The sequence below is a fragment of the Stenella coeruleoalba genome (genome assembly GCF_951394435.1).
Source record: "Stenella coeruleoalba genome assembly, chromosome: 20".
NCBI lineage: Eukaryota > Metazoa > Chordata > Mammalia > Artiodactyla > Delphinidae > Stenella > Stenella coeruleoalba.
The window spans coordinates 51444555-51459066 of record NC_137166.1 but is presented as its reverse complement, the minus strand read 5'-3'; the positions used below and the strand labels follow the sequence as shown (position 1 = coordinate 51459066).

Genomic DNA, 14512 nt, shown 5'->3' with positions numbered 1-14512 from the left:
TTTGACGCCACATACCCTGCTTTTTAGGCGAAAGAACGGAGACTTTCAAAGAGAACTACAACTCCCTGTTGGGCCAGGGGAAAATGAGTCAGCTTCCGCGGGCATCTTGGCCTCTTCGCCTCATGGGAGTTGTAGTTTTCCCATTTGTTTTCTCTCCTAGAAGTGGCTGTAAATTACAGATCGGTAGTAGTTGGCACAGGTCACGTTATAAGTTTATTATATAAGAGAGAGGTGTAGAGCGAGCCTGCGATGCGGCCTCTGTCAGGTCCCTTTAAGGAACACCTGCATGCTCTTCCAATTCAGAACCCCTGGAGCAGGGTTGCCTGGCTACAGCAGAGGCCAGGGGTCATTGCTTTGTTGGAAGTGGAACGTGGGGAGCCAGGAGGGAGGGGATTAGGGCAGGTCCCAGTGGGAATCCCCCCTCCCTCTAAGCCCTCTTTTTCCCCCCTGCTTACTTCCCAGAGACCCAGAGATTATGTCACTGGTTCCCAAAGATAGGGTCAGGTACGTTTAGAAATTGGCCAGAGAGGCAAAGAACTGAGGTGGGAATGTGAAAAGCCTCTCCAGGCACGAGAGGAGGAAAGGGAGTCTCCAGGATCCTAGGGAGGTGGGTGCTGGGGGTCTAGAATCACTGGGGATGGGGTGTTTGGGGTCCAGAGTCCTGAGTTCTCATGTCTGGGTGAAGGAGAGAGGTAGGTATTTGGGGAAGAGAGAGCTGGACTCCTGGGCTCCTGATAGTGACGAAAGCTGGAAACAGGCTACTGGGTCCCTAGCAAGTGTTGGTGCTGGAATTCGGGCTGCCTGGGCCAGGGGAAAATTTAAAGCTTAAGATCAGGTGTTGAAGGGAAGAGTCCATTGGGATGTTGGGTCTGGGTCCTGACTCCTCATTTTGCTTCTCCAGGATGTCTCAGGAGAATGACACATGGAAGAAAGAGTGAGTGGGGGAAATGAGATGGGCAGGGGTGGAGATGGGGGTGCAAGGGGGAGCTCAAAGTCTGATTATGCCCACACCTACTCAGCTCTGGTCTCATAATGATGTTTGCAGGTTCAGCACCATTGGCCTTGCAGAAAGGGCCTGGGGGCTTGGATTTCTGGGTCCTACCTAAAGGGAGGGAGCTATAAATGAGGACTCCTGGGTCTGAAAGAGGAAGGGATGGGGGGTCTGAGTCCTGGGACAGGAGGGGCCTAGGATCTCTGACTCCTGGATTCTAGACAGGCCAGTGCTGTGAGAAAGAGCTTCAGAACTGGTGGAGCAGGCTCAGGTTCTGCCTCTTCTGTGTCCTCACAAATGTTCAGAACCCTAAGTTGGTCAGGGGGAAGAAGGGGAGGGGCTCTTGGGCAACCAGGGTGCCCTGCTTGCTGTCACTGTGAATCTGCACCTCTCTCAGGGCCCTGGGGGATGAGCTTGCCGCCATGAGGCTGCAGAAGCTGGAACAGCAGGTACTGTGCTCGGGAATCCTGCCACCCCCGACTCTTCCATCTTCCATACCTCCCCAGGGGCCCCACCCCCAGGACTTGCTCTGGGACTCCTGGTCCTCGTTGGTTCTCTCGGAGCCTCAAGTTTTGCAATTGGGAAATGAGAAAATAGGAATTTGGGATCTCAAGTAGCAAACCTTGGTGATGAGACTCCAAAATTTCTAAGGAACAAGGGTTCTGGAGAGCAGGACTCCTAGGTCCTGGGGGAGGAGGGGCCTGGGAGCCAGGACTCCTGGATCTAAGGAAGGAGTTGCTGAGGGACTGAAGGCCTGGAACTCTCCAACCGACGCAGGACGCCCCTTGCCCCAGGCCCTTTCACCCATGTCTTCTGGTCCGGTTCCAACCCTCCCATTCCCGCCCATACACCCTTTTCCCGCTCGCGCAGCGGCGGTTGTTTGAGATGAAGCAGCGACGGAAGCGCCAAGAGCCCCTCATGGTTCAGGCCAATCCTGACGCTTCCCTGCGGCCCCGGCGACCGCGGCAGCGGGAGGAGCGCTTCTCGGGTGACAGCGGTGAGGAAAGGTTCCCAGGGTCGGGCAGGAGCACAGCCCTGGAGGGAGGGGTCTGTGGGAGTGCGGAGCCTAAAGGCCTTAGACGGGAAGGACCTGGCGGAGCCCTGGTGCGGGGACTTGTAGAGCACGAGAGCGGGGCCTGACAGAACCCTTGGGTGGAGCCCAGGAGAGCCTGAGTGCAGGGCCTGTGAGGGCCCAGGGGAAGGACCTGTGAGAGTTCGGGGGCGGGGTCAGGGAGAGCGCGGGTGCGGGGTGTGGTGCAACTAGAGGTGGGGCCCGAAAGAGTCCTGTGATTGGGCTTGTTAGAGCTCCGGGGCGGAGCCTGGGGCAGCTGGGGACCGCCCAGAAAGTGCTGGGGCGGGGCCTGGAAAAGCTCCGGGTTGCAGTTAGGCAGAAGAAACCTCACTGCTGAAGTAGGCGAAGCCCGAGGGCTGGGACTGGGTTATTTAGAGCCGAGGTACTGGAGAGCCCGCGTGAGATTGTTTACACGCGGAATCGAGACAATTTAGCGGTAGGGCTGTGCTTGTTTGAGTCTTGGGATGGAGTTAGGGTCCTGAGTGGGTCTTGGGGGTTTGGGTAGTCAGTTAATCAGGAAAGATATCTCGGAGACCAGTGAGGAGGCGGATCTTCTCAGATGACCGGAATTTGTACATCGTGTTAATGGGCCTCGCCGTACCTTCTCCCAGGCCCCGGGAACCCTTTCCTTCAGGAGAACGTGCCAGAGACACATCTGCGCCCTGGTGCCCGCAGTGTCCTGAGCACCGTGAGCTGCGGTGGAGATGGCAGTGGCGACCGTGGACCCCTGGTATCGCCGACAGAAACAGGTAATCTCAAATCCCTGGGCCGCCTATACACTGGAACTCCACTCCCACTAGAACCCAGGAGTCTGGAACCTCAGTCCTTGCTCTCCAAAGGACCCCCAGGGGCCCCGTTTCCTTCACACCAAGGAGTCCAGGTCCTGAACCTTCTCCTTCTCCAACACGCAAGAATCTGAATCTCCAGCCCTCTCCTCCCCCAGTATTCAGAAATCCCAGTCTCCAGACCCGCCCCCCCCCCATCCTGATTACCAGGCAGTTCCGATCTCGAGTTGGAGGAAGTCTCCGTGGAGGATATTCCTGCCTCACCACCTCCTTATGAAGAGCCTCCGGGGACTCGGCGCAGGGGTTGGCCAGCCCGCCAACGACCTGGTAATTTCTGGGACATTGGGTGAAATCTGGTCCCCTGGTCCATGTGGCAAATCCTCCCCCTTTTTGGTAACAGCTTTGTCGAGATATATTTCACATACTATACAATTCACTCATTTAAAGTTTACAATTCCATGGTTTTCAGTATATTTACCAAGATGTGCAACAATTACCACAATGAATTCTAGAACATTATCATCACCCACAAAAGAAAGCCCTATACCTTTTATCAGTCAACCCCCCCCCACAATTTCTCCCAGACCTAAGTAACCACTAATCTAATTTCTGTCTCTTTAGATTTGCCTATTTTGGATATTTCTATATTCATATGTAGAATAATACAGTATATAATCGTTTGTGATTGACTTCTTTTGCTTAGCATGCTTTCAATGTTCACCTATGTTGTAGCATTATCAGTATTTCATTCCTTTTTATTTCTTAATATTCCACTGTGGTGACATTTCCTTTTATTCTCATGACATGATCAACGATTTCAATAACAGGACTCTGGGTTACCACTCCAAACTTCGCTCCCTCCTCCCGGATGCTCTCTGTGGGACATGGGAAAGAGAGGACTCTAACTACTCCCTGTCCTTAGATCCAGAGAGCAGTCAAAGACAGTAGGGTTCGGAAACCCAGGGGTTCTGGCCTTCTCCAGCTAGCACTGATGACCTTGTCCCGAGCTCCTGGGACCCAGGTGTCCTGAGCTCAGTCTTCTTCGGGCTTCTTCCACCCTTTAGGGGGCAGTGCTGAGGACGACAGCGAATCCCAGGATGTTGGAGATGAACACGAGGTGCCCAGTCCGAGACCAAACCCTGGAATGGTTGGTGACGGGGGCCATGGAGACTTAGCCTCCAACAAGGTGGGAGGTGGCACAGGCAATAAGGACATAGGAGGAGGAGGGCTAGTTTCGGACTCTAGTGGGGACGGGACTCTAAAATTCTGCAGCCCAGTCAAGGGCCCTTTTTACTGGTGAGTGGAACCTGTTATGTTTGGGCTAGCAGAGGCGCACCATTTATTGAGTCAATCTAGAGGATTTGAATTGATGTGAGTATATACATTAAAACCCAGCCCCTCGAAAGGCAGCGAGCTTTGGAAAGGGTGAGAAAGGGCCAACTGGCCCTCACTTTGCTACTGATGAAAGTGAGATAGTTTCAGTTGAGTAGACCCAATGAACATTGGTATTAGAGGAATGGGCAATGCTTTCAAAGGCATTCTCCAATCGGTAGGTGGAATGGGTGTGGCTGCAGAGGGAGGCTAATGGTGCTGGCCAATCAACACTTGAAGAGGGCTTGGTGGGGTGGGCCCCTTGAATGTACTGGCCAATCAGAAAGTGGCTTAGATGCTTGACCAATAGACAGAAAACTCGGTCGAAAGAGGGCGTAACCCTGAGTTGGAATGGCCAATCGCTAGTTGGCAAGGCGTTGCGGGGGGGGGGGGAGGGCGGGTCTCGGCTGTCCCTCAACTTGAATTTGGCACGTGGGCTAGGGCGAAGACCTGCAAGAGAAGAAAGAGGAGTCGGAGTCTACAGTGAGGAACTTCCCATGGGCGACCGACGAAGAGGTGTCCGAGGCCCCGGAAGGCGCGGGCGGCGCGGGCAACAGCGATGTGGGGAGCTCGCTCCGCTGGCCTCCCCGCGCCCCAGGCCCTCGGCTGGGCGAGGACATGGAAGCGTATGTGCTGCGGCCAGCGCTGCGCGGTCGCACGGTGCAGTGTCACATCAGCCGCGACAAGCGCGGGGTAGACAAGGGCATGTTCCCTTTCTACTATCTCTACCTGGAGGCGGCCGACGGCCGAAAGGTGCGGTCTGGTAGCCTCGGAAGCAAGTCCCACCTCCCAAGGGCAAGTCCCGCCCCTTTCTGAGCGAGGTTAAGACTTAGGCGAATCCAGGCCTTGCTCGTCATTGAACTAGGACTAGTCAGCTCCAGCGCCAAGTCCTGCCTTTCACAGCACTAGGATTCTTTCCTCTCAGAGCCCGATAGGCCCTCCCCATCCCATAATCCAGCCCTGTCCACTCTCGAGTTGGGCCCGCCTTTCTCAAGGCTAGGCCGCGCCCTGTCGGAAGGTCCCAAGCCCCACCCCTTACAGACCCTCGTGAGGTACTGGCCTCATCTTTTTCGATCCAAGTCTGGTCCCTCAGTGAGCCTTCTGTGTTATCAGGCCCCACCCAATCCTGGGACAGGCCCCGCCTCTCAGGAGCCAAGCCCCTTGCTTCGTGGATTTTCCACCCAAAGCCAAGCGACTCCCCTCTCAGTCTGGCCATTCCTGTCTCAAGTGTGGCCGCTTCTCCTCAATTACTCATTCTCTCCCAGAAAGAGGCTTTTCCCCTACTCAGTGCCAGACCTGGTTTTTCCCCGATGAAACACGTACTGAAGTCCTGCTGCGATGTTCCAAGTGAGGCTCTTCCCTATTCTCCAAAGCCAGGCCCTGCCTGCCAGTCAGGCTCGCCCCTCCCTGGGCTCAGCCCCAACCCTGAACCCAATGGCCGAAGGAATAAGAGGCAGATATTAAGATGTGAAATGGGGCTTCCCTGGTGGCGCAGTGGTTGAGAGTCCGCCTGCCGATGCAGGGGACACGGGTTCGTGCCCCGGTCCGGGAAGATCCCGCGTGCCGCGGAGCGGCTGGGCCCGTGAGCCATGGCCGCTGAGCCTGCGCGTCCGGAGCCTGTGCTCCGCAACGGGAGAGGCCACAACAGTGAGAGGCCCGCGTACCGCAAAAAAAAAAAAAAAAAAAAAAGATGTGAAATGAAGCTCCCCATTCAGGACCCAGCTGATGACTTCCTTCAGTGAGAACCGCATCTCCCAGCAAGCCTTGGGACGCTTATTGCTCCATTACCCTTTCCTCTGTCTTGGGGACCTGGTGTTTCCTTGTCTTTGGACCCCTCGCCCTAGCCAAATACCAGAAATCGATTCTAATGGGCTGTTTCTCACATCCACAGCACTTCCTTCTGGCTGGGCGCAAGAGAAAAAGGAGCAAAACCTCTAATTACCTCGTCTCCCTGGACCCCACAGACCTATCTCGGGATGGGGAAAATTTTGTGGGCAAAGTCAGGTGGGCAGAGTCCTGATGTGTGTGATAAACAGGTGGCAGAGGGCCGGGGGTTGGGGGGGAAGGGGACAATTGAACTACATTTCCCAGCGGGCTGTAGAGTACAAGTTCCACCTGCCCTACAATTTTTTCTCTTGGGGACTGATGGGTTTTGTAGTTCTTCAAGTTGCAACCCCAGGGTGGTTGGAAATAGAACTGAAGGCTTTGGAGCAGAGGCTGGCATTTAAGACATTTGACTTCTTGAGAGACACGGGGCTGGCATTCCTAAATTCCTGTGGGAGAAGAGGGCTGGGATATGTGAATTCTTTTGTCTTGGAAGGGCGTTCCTAAAGGGCCAAGGCAGGAGGCTAAAATCATGGCTCACCAAAGAAAGAGAGGGGGCTGGGACTAGATACATGGAACATGGGACATGAATCTTTTGTAGAGGATTGATTGGAAGAGTTCATGAGATGACATGGGAAAGCAGTTAATGTAAAATAGGAATAATTATTATGTTTATCTGACCACTTCCCTCCTGGAGCAGATCTAATGTCTTGGGCACCAAATTCACCATCTTCGACAATGGGGTGAATCCAGAAAGGAAGAATTTTGTCCCAGAGACTGCTCGGATCAGGGAGGAGCTGGGGGCTGTGTGTTATGTGAGTGTCTGGGAGACGAGAGAGAGTGGAGCAGGACGGTGGGGAGGGAGAAAGAAGAAGGCCAAATGGAGCATACTACCCTCAGGAGACCAACATCTTGGGATTCCGAGGGCCCCGGAAAATGACTGTGATCATTCCAGGAATCGACGCCCAGAACCAGAGAATCAGTGTCCAGCCACAAAATGTGAGTCCGCCAAGGTTGAGTCTCTGGGTCAATGGGGAGGAAGGGCTGGGGGACCGGCCATAGGTCCTAAGGGGAGAGGGAGCCGATGGACTGCATAAGGTCATATATGAAGCCGGGAGGACTGTGTCAGACTTGTTTCTCAGGAAGGAGAGCCTAGGGACTCAAAATTCTGCGTCTGGAGGAAAAAAGCTTGTTGGTAGTTGGTTAACCACGTCCCCACTTTACCCTCTAGGAACAGGAGTCGCTATTGAGTCGCCTCCAACGGGGGGCCAACCAGGGGCTGGTCCTGCTGCAAAATAAAGCCCCATCGTGGAGCGACGAGAGCGGCGCCTACGTGCTCAATTTTCATGGTCGCGTCACTAGGACCTCGATCAAGAACTTCCAGATCGTGCATCCGGATGACCGTGAGTTCCTAGGAACTGGTTTACCTGGGCAAGGGAGCAGGACAAGAACTACTTCTCCCATTAGCACTTGAGCGTTTTTCTAGGCAGGGCCGACTCCGCGCTATTGCAAAGCCTATTGGGAAGTGTAGTTTACAAGGCCCTCTGCCATATAAACTGCACTTCCGGAGGATTCCGCGCATAGTGAGGGCGCCGCACAGCCTCTCGGGAGTCGTAGTTCTCGCGGCTCAGAGGCCCGCGGCAGGGAAATGACACCCGCTCCCCTTAGTTCCTGACTTCCTTCTCAGCGGACTACCTGGTGCTCCAGTTCGGTCGCGTAGCCCCAGACACGTTCACCATGGACTTCCGCTTCCCACTGTGTCCGCTCCAAGCCTTCGCCATCTGCTTGTCCAGTTTCGATGGGAAGCTGGCATGTGAGTAGTTCAATGAAATACTCTCATCAGCTTGTGTGCCTGCTCATTTGGAGAAAGGGCCCCAGCGTGCCTTCTTTTGTACCAGTTTACGAATAACCAACACTTATTAGACGCCGCCTGAGTGCCCCGTCCTGTGCTCTAGGCAGTGGGCTGTTCGGCAGCACTTGCTCTCCTGAAATCACAGTCCGATCATGGGGGATGGGTCTTAAACAACAAAAAAAATCAAAATGCTCGTCTGCTATGAATGAGGAAGGCACACAAGTTGGCTGGGTCAGAGCAAGATATCTCTTAAAAAAAAAAAATTTCATCTACATCTGAGAATCACAAGGAACTAGCTGAGCCAGAGGGGTCAGGGACGGGAACAGACAGTAGCCACAGCTCATACAGAGGTCTTAAGGTAGAAGGGGGCTTGGTCGGTTTGGGAATGAAAGGATAGTGTAGCAGGAGCCTGGGGAACCAATGGGGAGGGACAAGGTGTGAGGCTCGATAGGGTGCAGGATGTTTGGACCATTCTTTTTTTTTTTTAATTAACTAATTAATTTTATTTATTTATTAATTTTATTTTTTATTTTTGGCTGTGTTGGGTCTTCATTGCTGTGCGCCGGCTTTCTCTAGTTGTGGCAAGCAGGGGCTACTCTTCGTTGTGGTGCGTGGGCTTCTCATCCCGGTGGCTTCTCTTGTTGCGGAGCATGGGCTCTGGCCACATGGGCTTCAGTAGTTGCGGCACGCAGGCTCAGTAGTTGTGGCACGCAGGCTCAGTAGTTGTGGCATGTAGGCTCTAGAACGCAGGCTCAGTAGTTGTGGTGCACGGGCTTAGTTGCTCCATGGCATGTGGGATCTTCCCAGACCAGGGCTCGAACCCGAACCCGTGTGCCCTGCATTGGCAGGCGGATTCTTAACCACTGAGTCACCAGGGAAGCCCCCCACCCCCCACCCCCGGCCACTTTTGTTTGAACTGCTGTGAAGAGTTCTAAGCTGGTGAGGTAAAGTAGGATGGGTAATTGGAAGACATCCATGAGAGTGAGAATAAATACTAGCCAACACTTATGTTATTTGACAAACATTGTTTTAATTATGACTTCCTTTGGGGCCTTACAAACTCATAAGGTATGTGCAATTGTTAGCCGCATTTTACAGATAAGGAAACTGAGTCTATGGACACATGATTTATAAATGTGAAATCAGGCCCACTCATAAATGTGAAAGCCTTGAGGAACTCACCACATCTGCCAGTAGGAGGATGAGTCTTTGTATTCCAAGGACACACAGAAAACTGGAGCTTAACCCTTTTTTGGTGAGTCCAGTTCCCAGCTGCCTTGGGGAGATAACTGTCCGGGGTTTAATCAAATATAGGTGGAAGCCAAAGAAAAACGACAAAAGCCACCAGTCCTTAGTTCAAAAGAAGCCTCGGAATGGGAAGAGGGACGATGGGAAATGTAATTTATCCTCTATTGAGAGGCTCGCCTTTATGCTGTTCTCTCGCAACTGTTTTGGGGACCCAGGAGTAGTGGATGGTGTCAGTTCAGACACACACAGAGACGCTGCTCACTATGAAAAGCTTTATTCCTTATATAAATCAACACTTAAAAATAAATAGTTAATAACACGAAAACTACTTCATCTTAGCCACGCCTCCCACTGAGGTCCAGGCAAGGAGACACACAGGGAGGAGATGGAGAGGCCAGAATGTGGCTCAAAGGTGTGGTCTGCATGGGGACATGGGTAAGGTCGGGGTAGGGGCAGGTATGGTGGCCAGAGAAGTGGGAGGGTTCCCGAGGCGTGCCCAGGCCCTGGCCCGGGCGGCAGGGGTGAGGTAGGGACCCAGCTCCTCTTGGGCTTGGGCGATGCGTCGGGCAAAGCGGCTGCGATCCCGGGCGAACTGCTCCCAGGGGCCTCTGCGGGCGGCCTGGGCGGGTCCCGCCCAGACAGCCAGGAGATGGACGGAGACCTTCTCAGAGAAGCGCACCTGGAGATGGACCGTCACAGACATGGGGAGACACAGAGATACAGACACAATATACAAACGGCCACAGGTTGCGGGGTGTGGGGAGAGGCAGGGAGACAGAGAGAACCAAACAAAAATTAGCTGCACAACAGCGCTTGTTATCTGGCTAGTCATTCACCCACCAGTGGATCCTCCATCTGACTCACTGAAGATGGAGGTAGTTCCCTGGGGTTGACATCAGCACAGCTGCTCCTTCATCCCACAAGGGCCCAGCCTCTTGCAAAGGATTGCATTACAGTGAACACAGCCGTCCCAACGGAGCTCACATGCAACCCTCTGCAACACGGGGGACCCAGGAATCGGGGCCTCCAGCCCTTTCGCCCCCAGGCCCAGGAGTTTCAGCTCCCAGCCCTCTCCTTGCTAACCTCAAGAATCTGAGCCCTCAGCACCCACCTTTCTGGTCTTCAGGGGAGGCTCAGGGTCCCGATGCCTGGTGGGGGTTTCTGCAGACTTGAGGCGCATTTGCAGACGGAGGGGCAGCCGAGGAGGAGCCCAAGGAGGTGGGGCCTTCTCTCCAGGTAAATAGATGGCCACTCGGAAGGGGCAGGGCTCAGCTTCTCCCCACTCTGTGGCAGCTTCCCCTCCCTCTGTTTCCTCTCCAGGCTGATATATCCGGTCCCTGAAGAGGGCGCTCTGGGTCTGAAGGGAGGGACTTGGTTCCAAGTCAGCTGCTTCTGATTCATCATCTTCATCCTCATTCTCACCCTCACACTCAGTTTCCTCCTCTGTGTCCTCTCCTGGTCGGTACACCCAGGCCCTCAGGAAGGCACTTGTGTGTGGGATGGAAGAGGAAGCCTCAGCTTCTCCTGAATCACTGTCCTCCTCCTCCTCTTCCTCCTCTGTGATCTCACTGGATTGGTGCTGCCAGGTCCTGAGCAGGGGGCTCTGGGCTGGAACTGGGGAGTGTGGCTCTGGGTCAGCTTCTCCTTTCTCAGCTTTTATGGGCTTCTCCTCCTCAGGCTCCTCTCCTGACCAACACTCCCAGGCCCTGAGGTGGGAGCCTGCAGATGGGGGGCAAATGGAGGTCTTCGTGGCTGCTTTATTCTCTGTTCTTTCTTCCTCTGTGGCTCCATCCACGGGGCAGCACACCCAAGCTCTGGGCTTGGATCCCAGAGCTAAGGGAGAGGCAGATGTTCTAGGAGCTTCTTTATTTACAGCTTCTTCATCATCCTCCTCTTCCTCCACCCCTGGACAACATTCCCAGGGTGATGGAGGAAAAGAGAACGTGATCACTTCTTCATCTTCAGTAACCCCTTCTTCCTTAGATTCCTCCTCCCCAGGAAGGTCTTGCAGGGATGTTACCAGAAGGCTGGGGCACAGGGGAGCAGGCTGGCCATCCATAAATTCACTTCCCTGCTCTCTAGGGATACTGGTTGCTTCTTCCCTGCCATACTCTTCGTCATCATTATCTGAAAGTCCCCAGGCTTCAAGAAGAGAACACTTGGTTTCCAGGTCAGGGCAGGCCCCCCGGGATGCTTCTCCATCCTTCTCAGCTGCTCCACTGTCTCCAGTCTCCTCTTGAGGGTGCCTGCCCTTGGGGGCATGGTGAGTGGCCAGAGAAGCCTTAGCTTCTCCCTCCGGGACAGCTTCTCCCTGATCTGTTCCGGTTACTGCTTCCACCAACCAGGGCTCTGGAGATCTTGGGCCTCTCAGGTGGCTCCAGGCCCAGCTGAGAAGGCCCATCAGCGGGGACACGAGGTAGAAGGGGTGGGTATCCCTCCAGGGGGCAGGCTGATGGGGCACGTGGCCTGGGGCCATCTGTCTGGACTGGAAAAAAGGGAGAAAAAAAAGGAATCAAGTGGGGCTTCCCTGGTGGCGCAGTGGTTGAGAGTCCTCCTGCCGATGCAGGGGACACGGGTTCGTGCCCCGGTCCGGGAAGATCCCACATGCCGCGGAGCGGCTGGGCCCGTGAGCCATGGCCGCTGAGCCTGCGCTCCGCAACGGGAGAAGCCACAACAGTGAGAGGCCCGCGTACCGCAAAAAAAAAAAAAAAAAAAAAGGAATCAAGTTTAGAAGCCATTTAGGGGATAGTATCAGAGGATGACCCTGAGTCATAGCAACGGAAACAGTAACACAAATAGCAACAGGAGAGTCCCTGCCCCACATTCCTTTCTGATCCCAGCCACTCCCATCTCTGTCCCTTGTTTCGCCACCTCTTCTCTCAATACCCAAGAGTCTGGGTCTCAACAAGCCCCTAGCCCCATCTGCTCTCACCCATTAAGTCCTAGTCCCAAGAAGAGAGAACACAGGTCCTCTACTTGCTTCTCTTGGGGACAAAGTCCTGGTCCCTGCTTCTCGCCCCCTCCTGAGGATTGACAAATCAGACCCCCATCACCCTCCTCCCTCGGAGACTCAAAAATTCCGATCCCCAGATGGTTCCTTCATTGGGGACCCAAGAGCCTGGCTCCCAGAACCCTCCTCCGTCTGGCTCAGGACTCCAAGTTCCCAATTCCTTCTGCTTCCGAAGTCTGAGCCCTAGGGTCCGTCCCACCCCTCCATACACAAGAGTTCAGGTTCCCAGGCCCTCCTTAGGACCCAGGAATCCGGGCCCCGAACCCTCCTATTTCGGAACCCTGAAGTCCGAGCTCCCTCCTCATGACTGACCAGCAGTCTGACCCCAGCCCCCAAACCCCTGGGGACCTAGGTGTTCCGACCCCCCAACTCACCGGCTCGGGACCGTGCGTCACCCTGGGGGCAGGAGCGCCGGCTGGGGCTGCCGCAAGCGATCACAGGTTCGGACGGCTCGGGAGGCCAGCGCGTTCATCTCGCCCTCCGGCGTTGGGCTCAGGGACTCAAGTTGTCACCGGCTGCTGCAAGTGCTGTCGCGACAAACGGGCGCGGGATCGTGCCGGGAGACGCAAAAAGACAAACAAGTGGGAAACTAAGCGGGTTTGCGCTGACGCTACCCGCAGGGCTTTTATAGGCCAACGCTGCCGGACGTGCTAACGCCAAGAGGGGAGGCGGGGTTTCGAAACGTAAACGTGAGGATCTGAACGGAAAACAAGGTTGGACTTCTCGCGGAGATTCCGGGCTTTGTGACGTCACGGCGGCGGCGGCGTTTCCAAGCGTGGCCACGCCCCAAGCAAGAGAGCTATCTCTCAAACGCGTGAACTGCTTAAGCAGTGAGGGAGCTCGCGTAACCCCTGTTGCAGACAGATGCCTCCCCCCTTATTTAACCAGCAGGCCCTACTCTAGAGTCTCCCACTTTCCCATCCGGTCGGCTTCCTACCCGGTGTGGGAGAGTATTATTGTTTCCATTTCACAGATGGGGAAACTGAGGCTTGGGAATGAAATCACTTGCTCAAGGTGGTCACAGCAGAGTCTAGATTCATTGCAAAAAAGACAGAATGTGTAAGCCCCCTGAAGGCGGGCACCTTGCATTGCTCACTGCCTGGCACATAGTAGGTGCTCAACAAATATGTGGTGAGGGGATACGAAACCAGAAACTCGGACCCCTTCCCTGTCTCAGGCACAAGGTTCCACTCTTAGGTTTCACCTGCTTCAAATTTGTACAAAACCTCTGCTTACACAAACTGAAATTCTGGCTGGGGAGCACCAACGGAACCTCATGGGAGAGTGGGGTCTTCTGCCACAAATTCCAGGCCCAGGGACACAATCCCAGTCCCGCCGCACCACCCACCCCTGACCTGGTCCGTAATGTTTTCCCTCAAAATACACCCAGAACCCGTGTCTCCCTCCTGAGGGGGTCAACCTCAGTCTAGAAGAGAATTTTCATCTGAATCTGAGGTGGAGATTGACACTGGCCATTTGACCATTCTCTCGCCAGCACCCAGGGATCAGGGGCCACTCCCTCCTCACTGGAGGTCCATCCACTTAAAGCCACACTTCCAGACCCCCAGCTCTATTCACAGCTCCGGAGTCCTGACTCCTAGCTCACACCTTCCCAGATACCCTGGAGTCTCAGCCCCCACCCCTTCCAAGATCCTAGCCATCTCCTTTCGGGGGAGGGGCGTGGTGCCCATGACTTAGGCCCCTGACTACCACCAGCCCACTGAGGCCCTGGAGTCCAGGCCCAGCTCCTACTCTCCAAACATTTAGAAATCCCAGCTTCAGCCTCTATGGGACCCTGGCTCCCCAGGCTCCAGCCCAACAGGGACCTAGGAATCGGGGAGGGGTGTGTGTGTGGCCCCTCAGCATGGGGTCAGCTGAGCCAGAGGTCAGGCTGTGGTGGGGAGGCCAGGAGGGGCGGGGTCAGCCGGGATTGGGAGGGGAGGCAGCCGCGTGGGCGGCTGGCAGACGGAGGGAAGGACCCGCAGAGAGGAAAGAGAAACTGGGAGAGCGGGGAAGAGAGAAAGTCAGAAGGGAAATCTGAGCGAGGAGGAAACAGTAGACGTGGAGGGCCACGGAGAAAGAGAAAGAGATTGAGTGTACGGGAGAGAGAGAGACAAGGGGGAACAGAGAGGGAGAGAGCGAGAGCGAGAGCGAGAGAGCGAGAGAGCGAGAGACAGAGAGCGAGAGAGAGAGCGAGAGAGAGAGCGAGAGAGAGAGAGAGAGAGAGAGAGCGAGAGAGAGAGAGAGAGAGAGAGCGAGAGAGAGAGAGAGAGAGAGAGAGAGAGAGAGAGAGAGAGAGAGAGAGAGAGAGAGAGAGAACGGGATGGAGACTTAAAGAAGAGACTCCATGAGTCCCAGA

General features: G+C 54.9%; 2 protein-coding genes across 2 annotated transcripts; one reads left to right on the top strand and one right to left on the bottom strand.

Annotated features, from left to right (window-relative positions):
- Nucleotides 1–101: 101 nt before the first annotated feature.
- On the top strand, nt 102–8642 carry TULP2 (TUB like protein 2). The gene is made up of 13 exons (XM_079908718.1): nt 102–504; nt 902–934; nt 1389–1440; nt 1862–1979; nt 2675–2812; nt 3059–3175; nt 3913–4034; nt 4661–4972; nt 6111–6223; nt 6744–6858; nt 6944–7042; nt 7275–7446; nt 7731–8642. The coding sequence occupies exons 1-13, from the start codon at nt 476–478 to the stop codon at nt 7862–7864; spliced, it is 1554 nt and encodes a 517-aa protein (XP_079764844.1). The 5' UTR covers nt 102–475; the 3' UTR covers nt 7865–8642.
- Nucleotides 8643–9401: 759 nt separating this feature from the next.
- Nucleotides 9402–12758, bottom strand: PPP1R15A (protein phosphatase 1 regulatory subunit 15A). Its single transcript, XM_079908141.1, is given in 4 exon segments — nt 9402–9570; nt 9573–9822; nt 10255–11623; nt 12528–12758. Coding segments are annotated over 3 exon segments (1707 nt in total). The 5' UTR covers nt 11620–11623; nt 12528–12758; the 3' UTR covers nt 9402–9478.
- Between the last annotated feature and the right edge of the window lie 1754 nt (nt 12759–14512).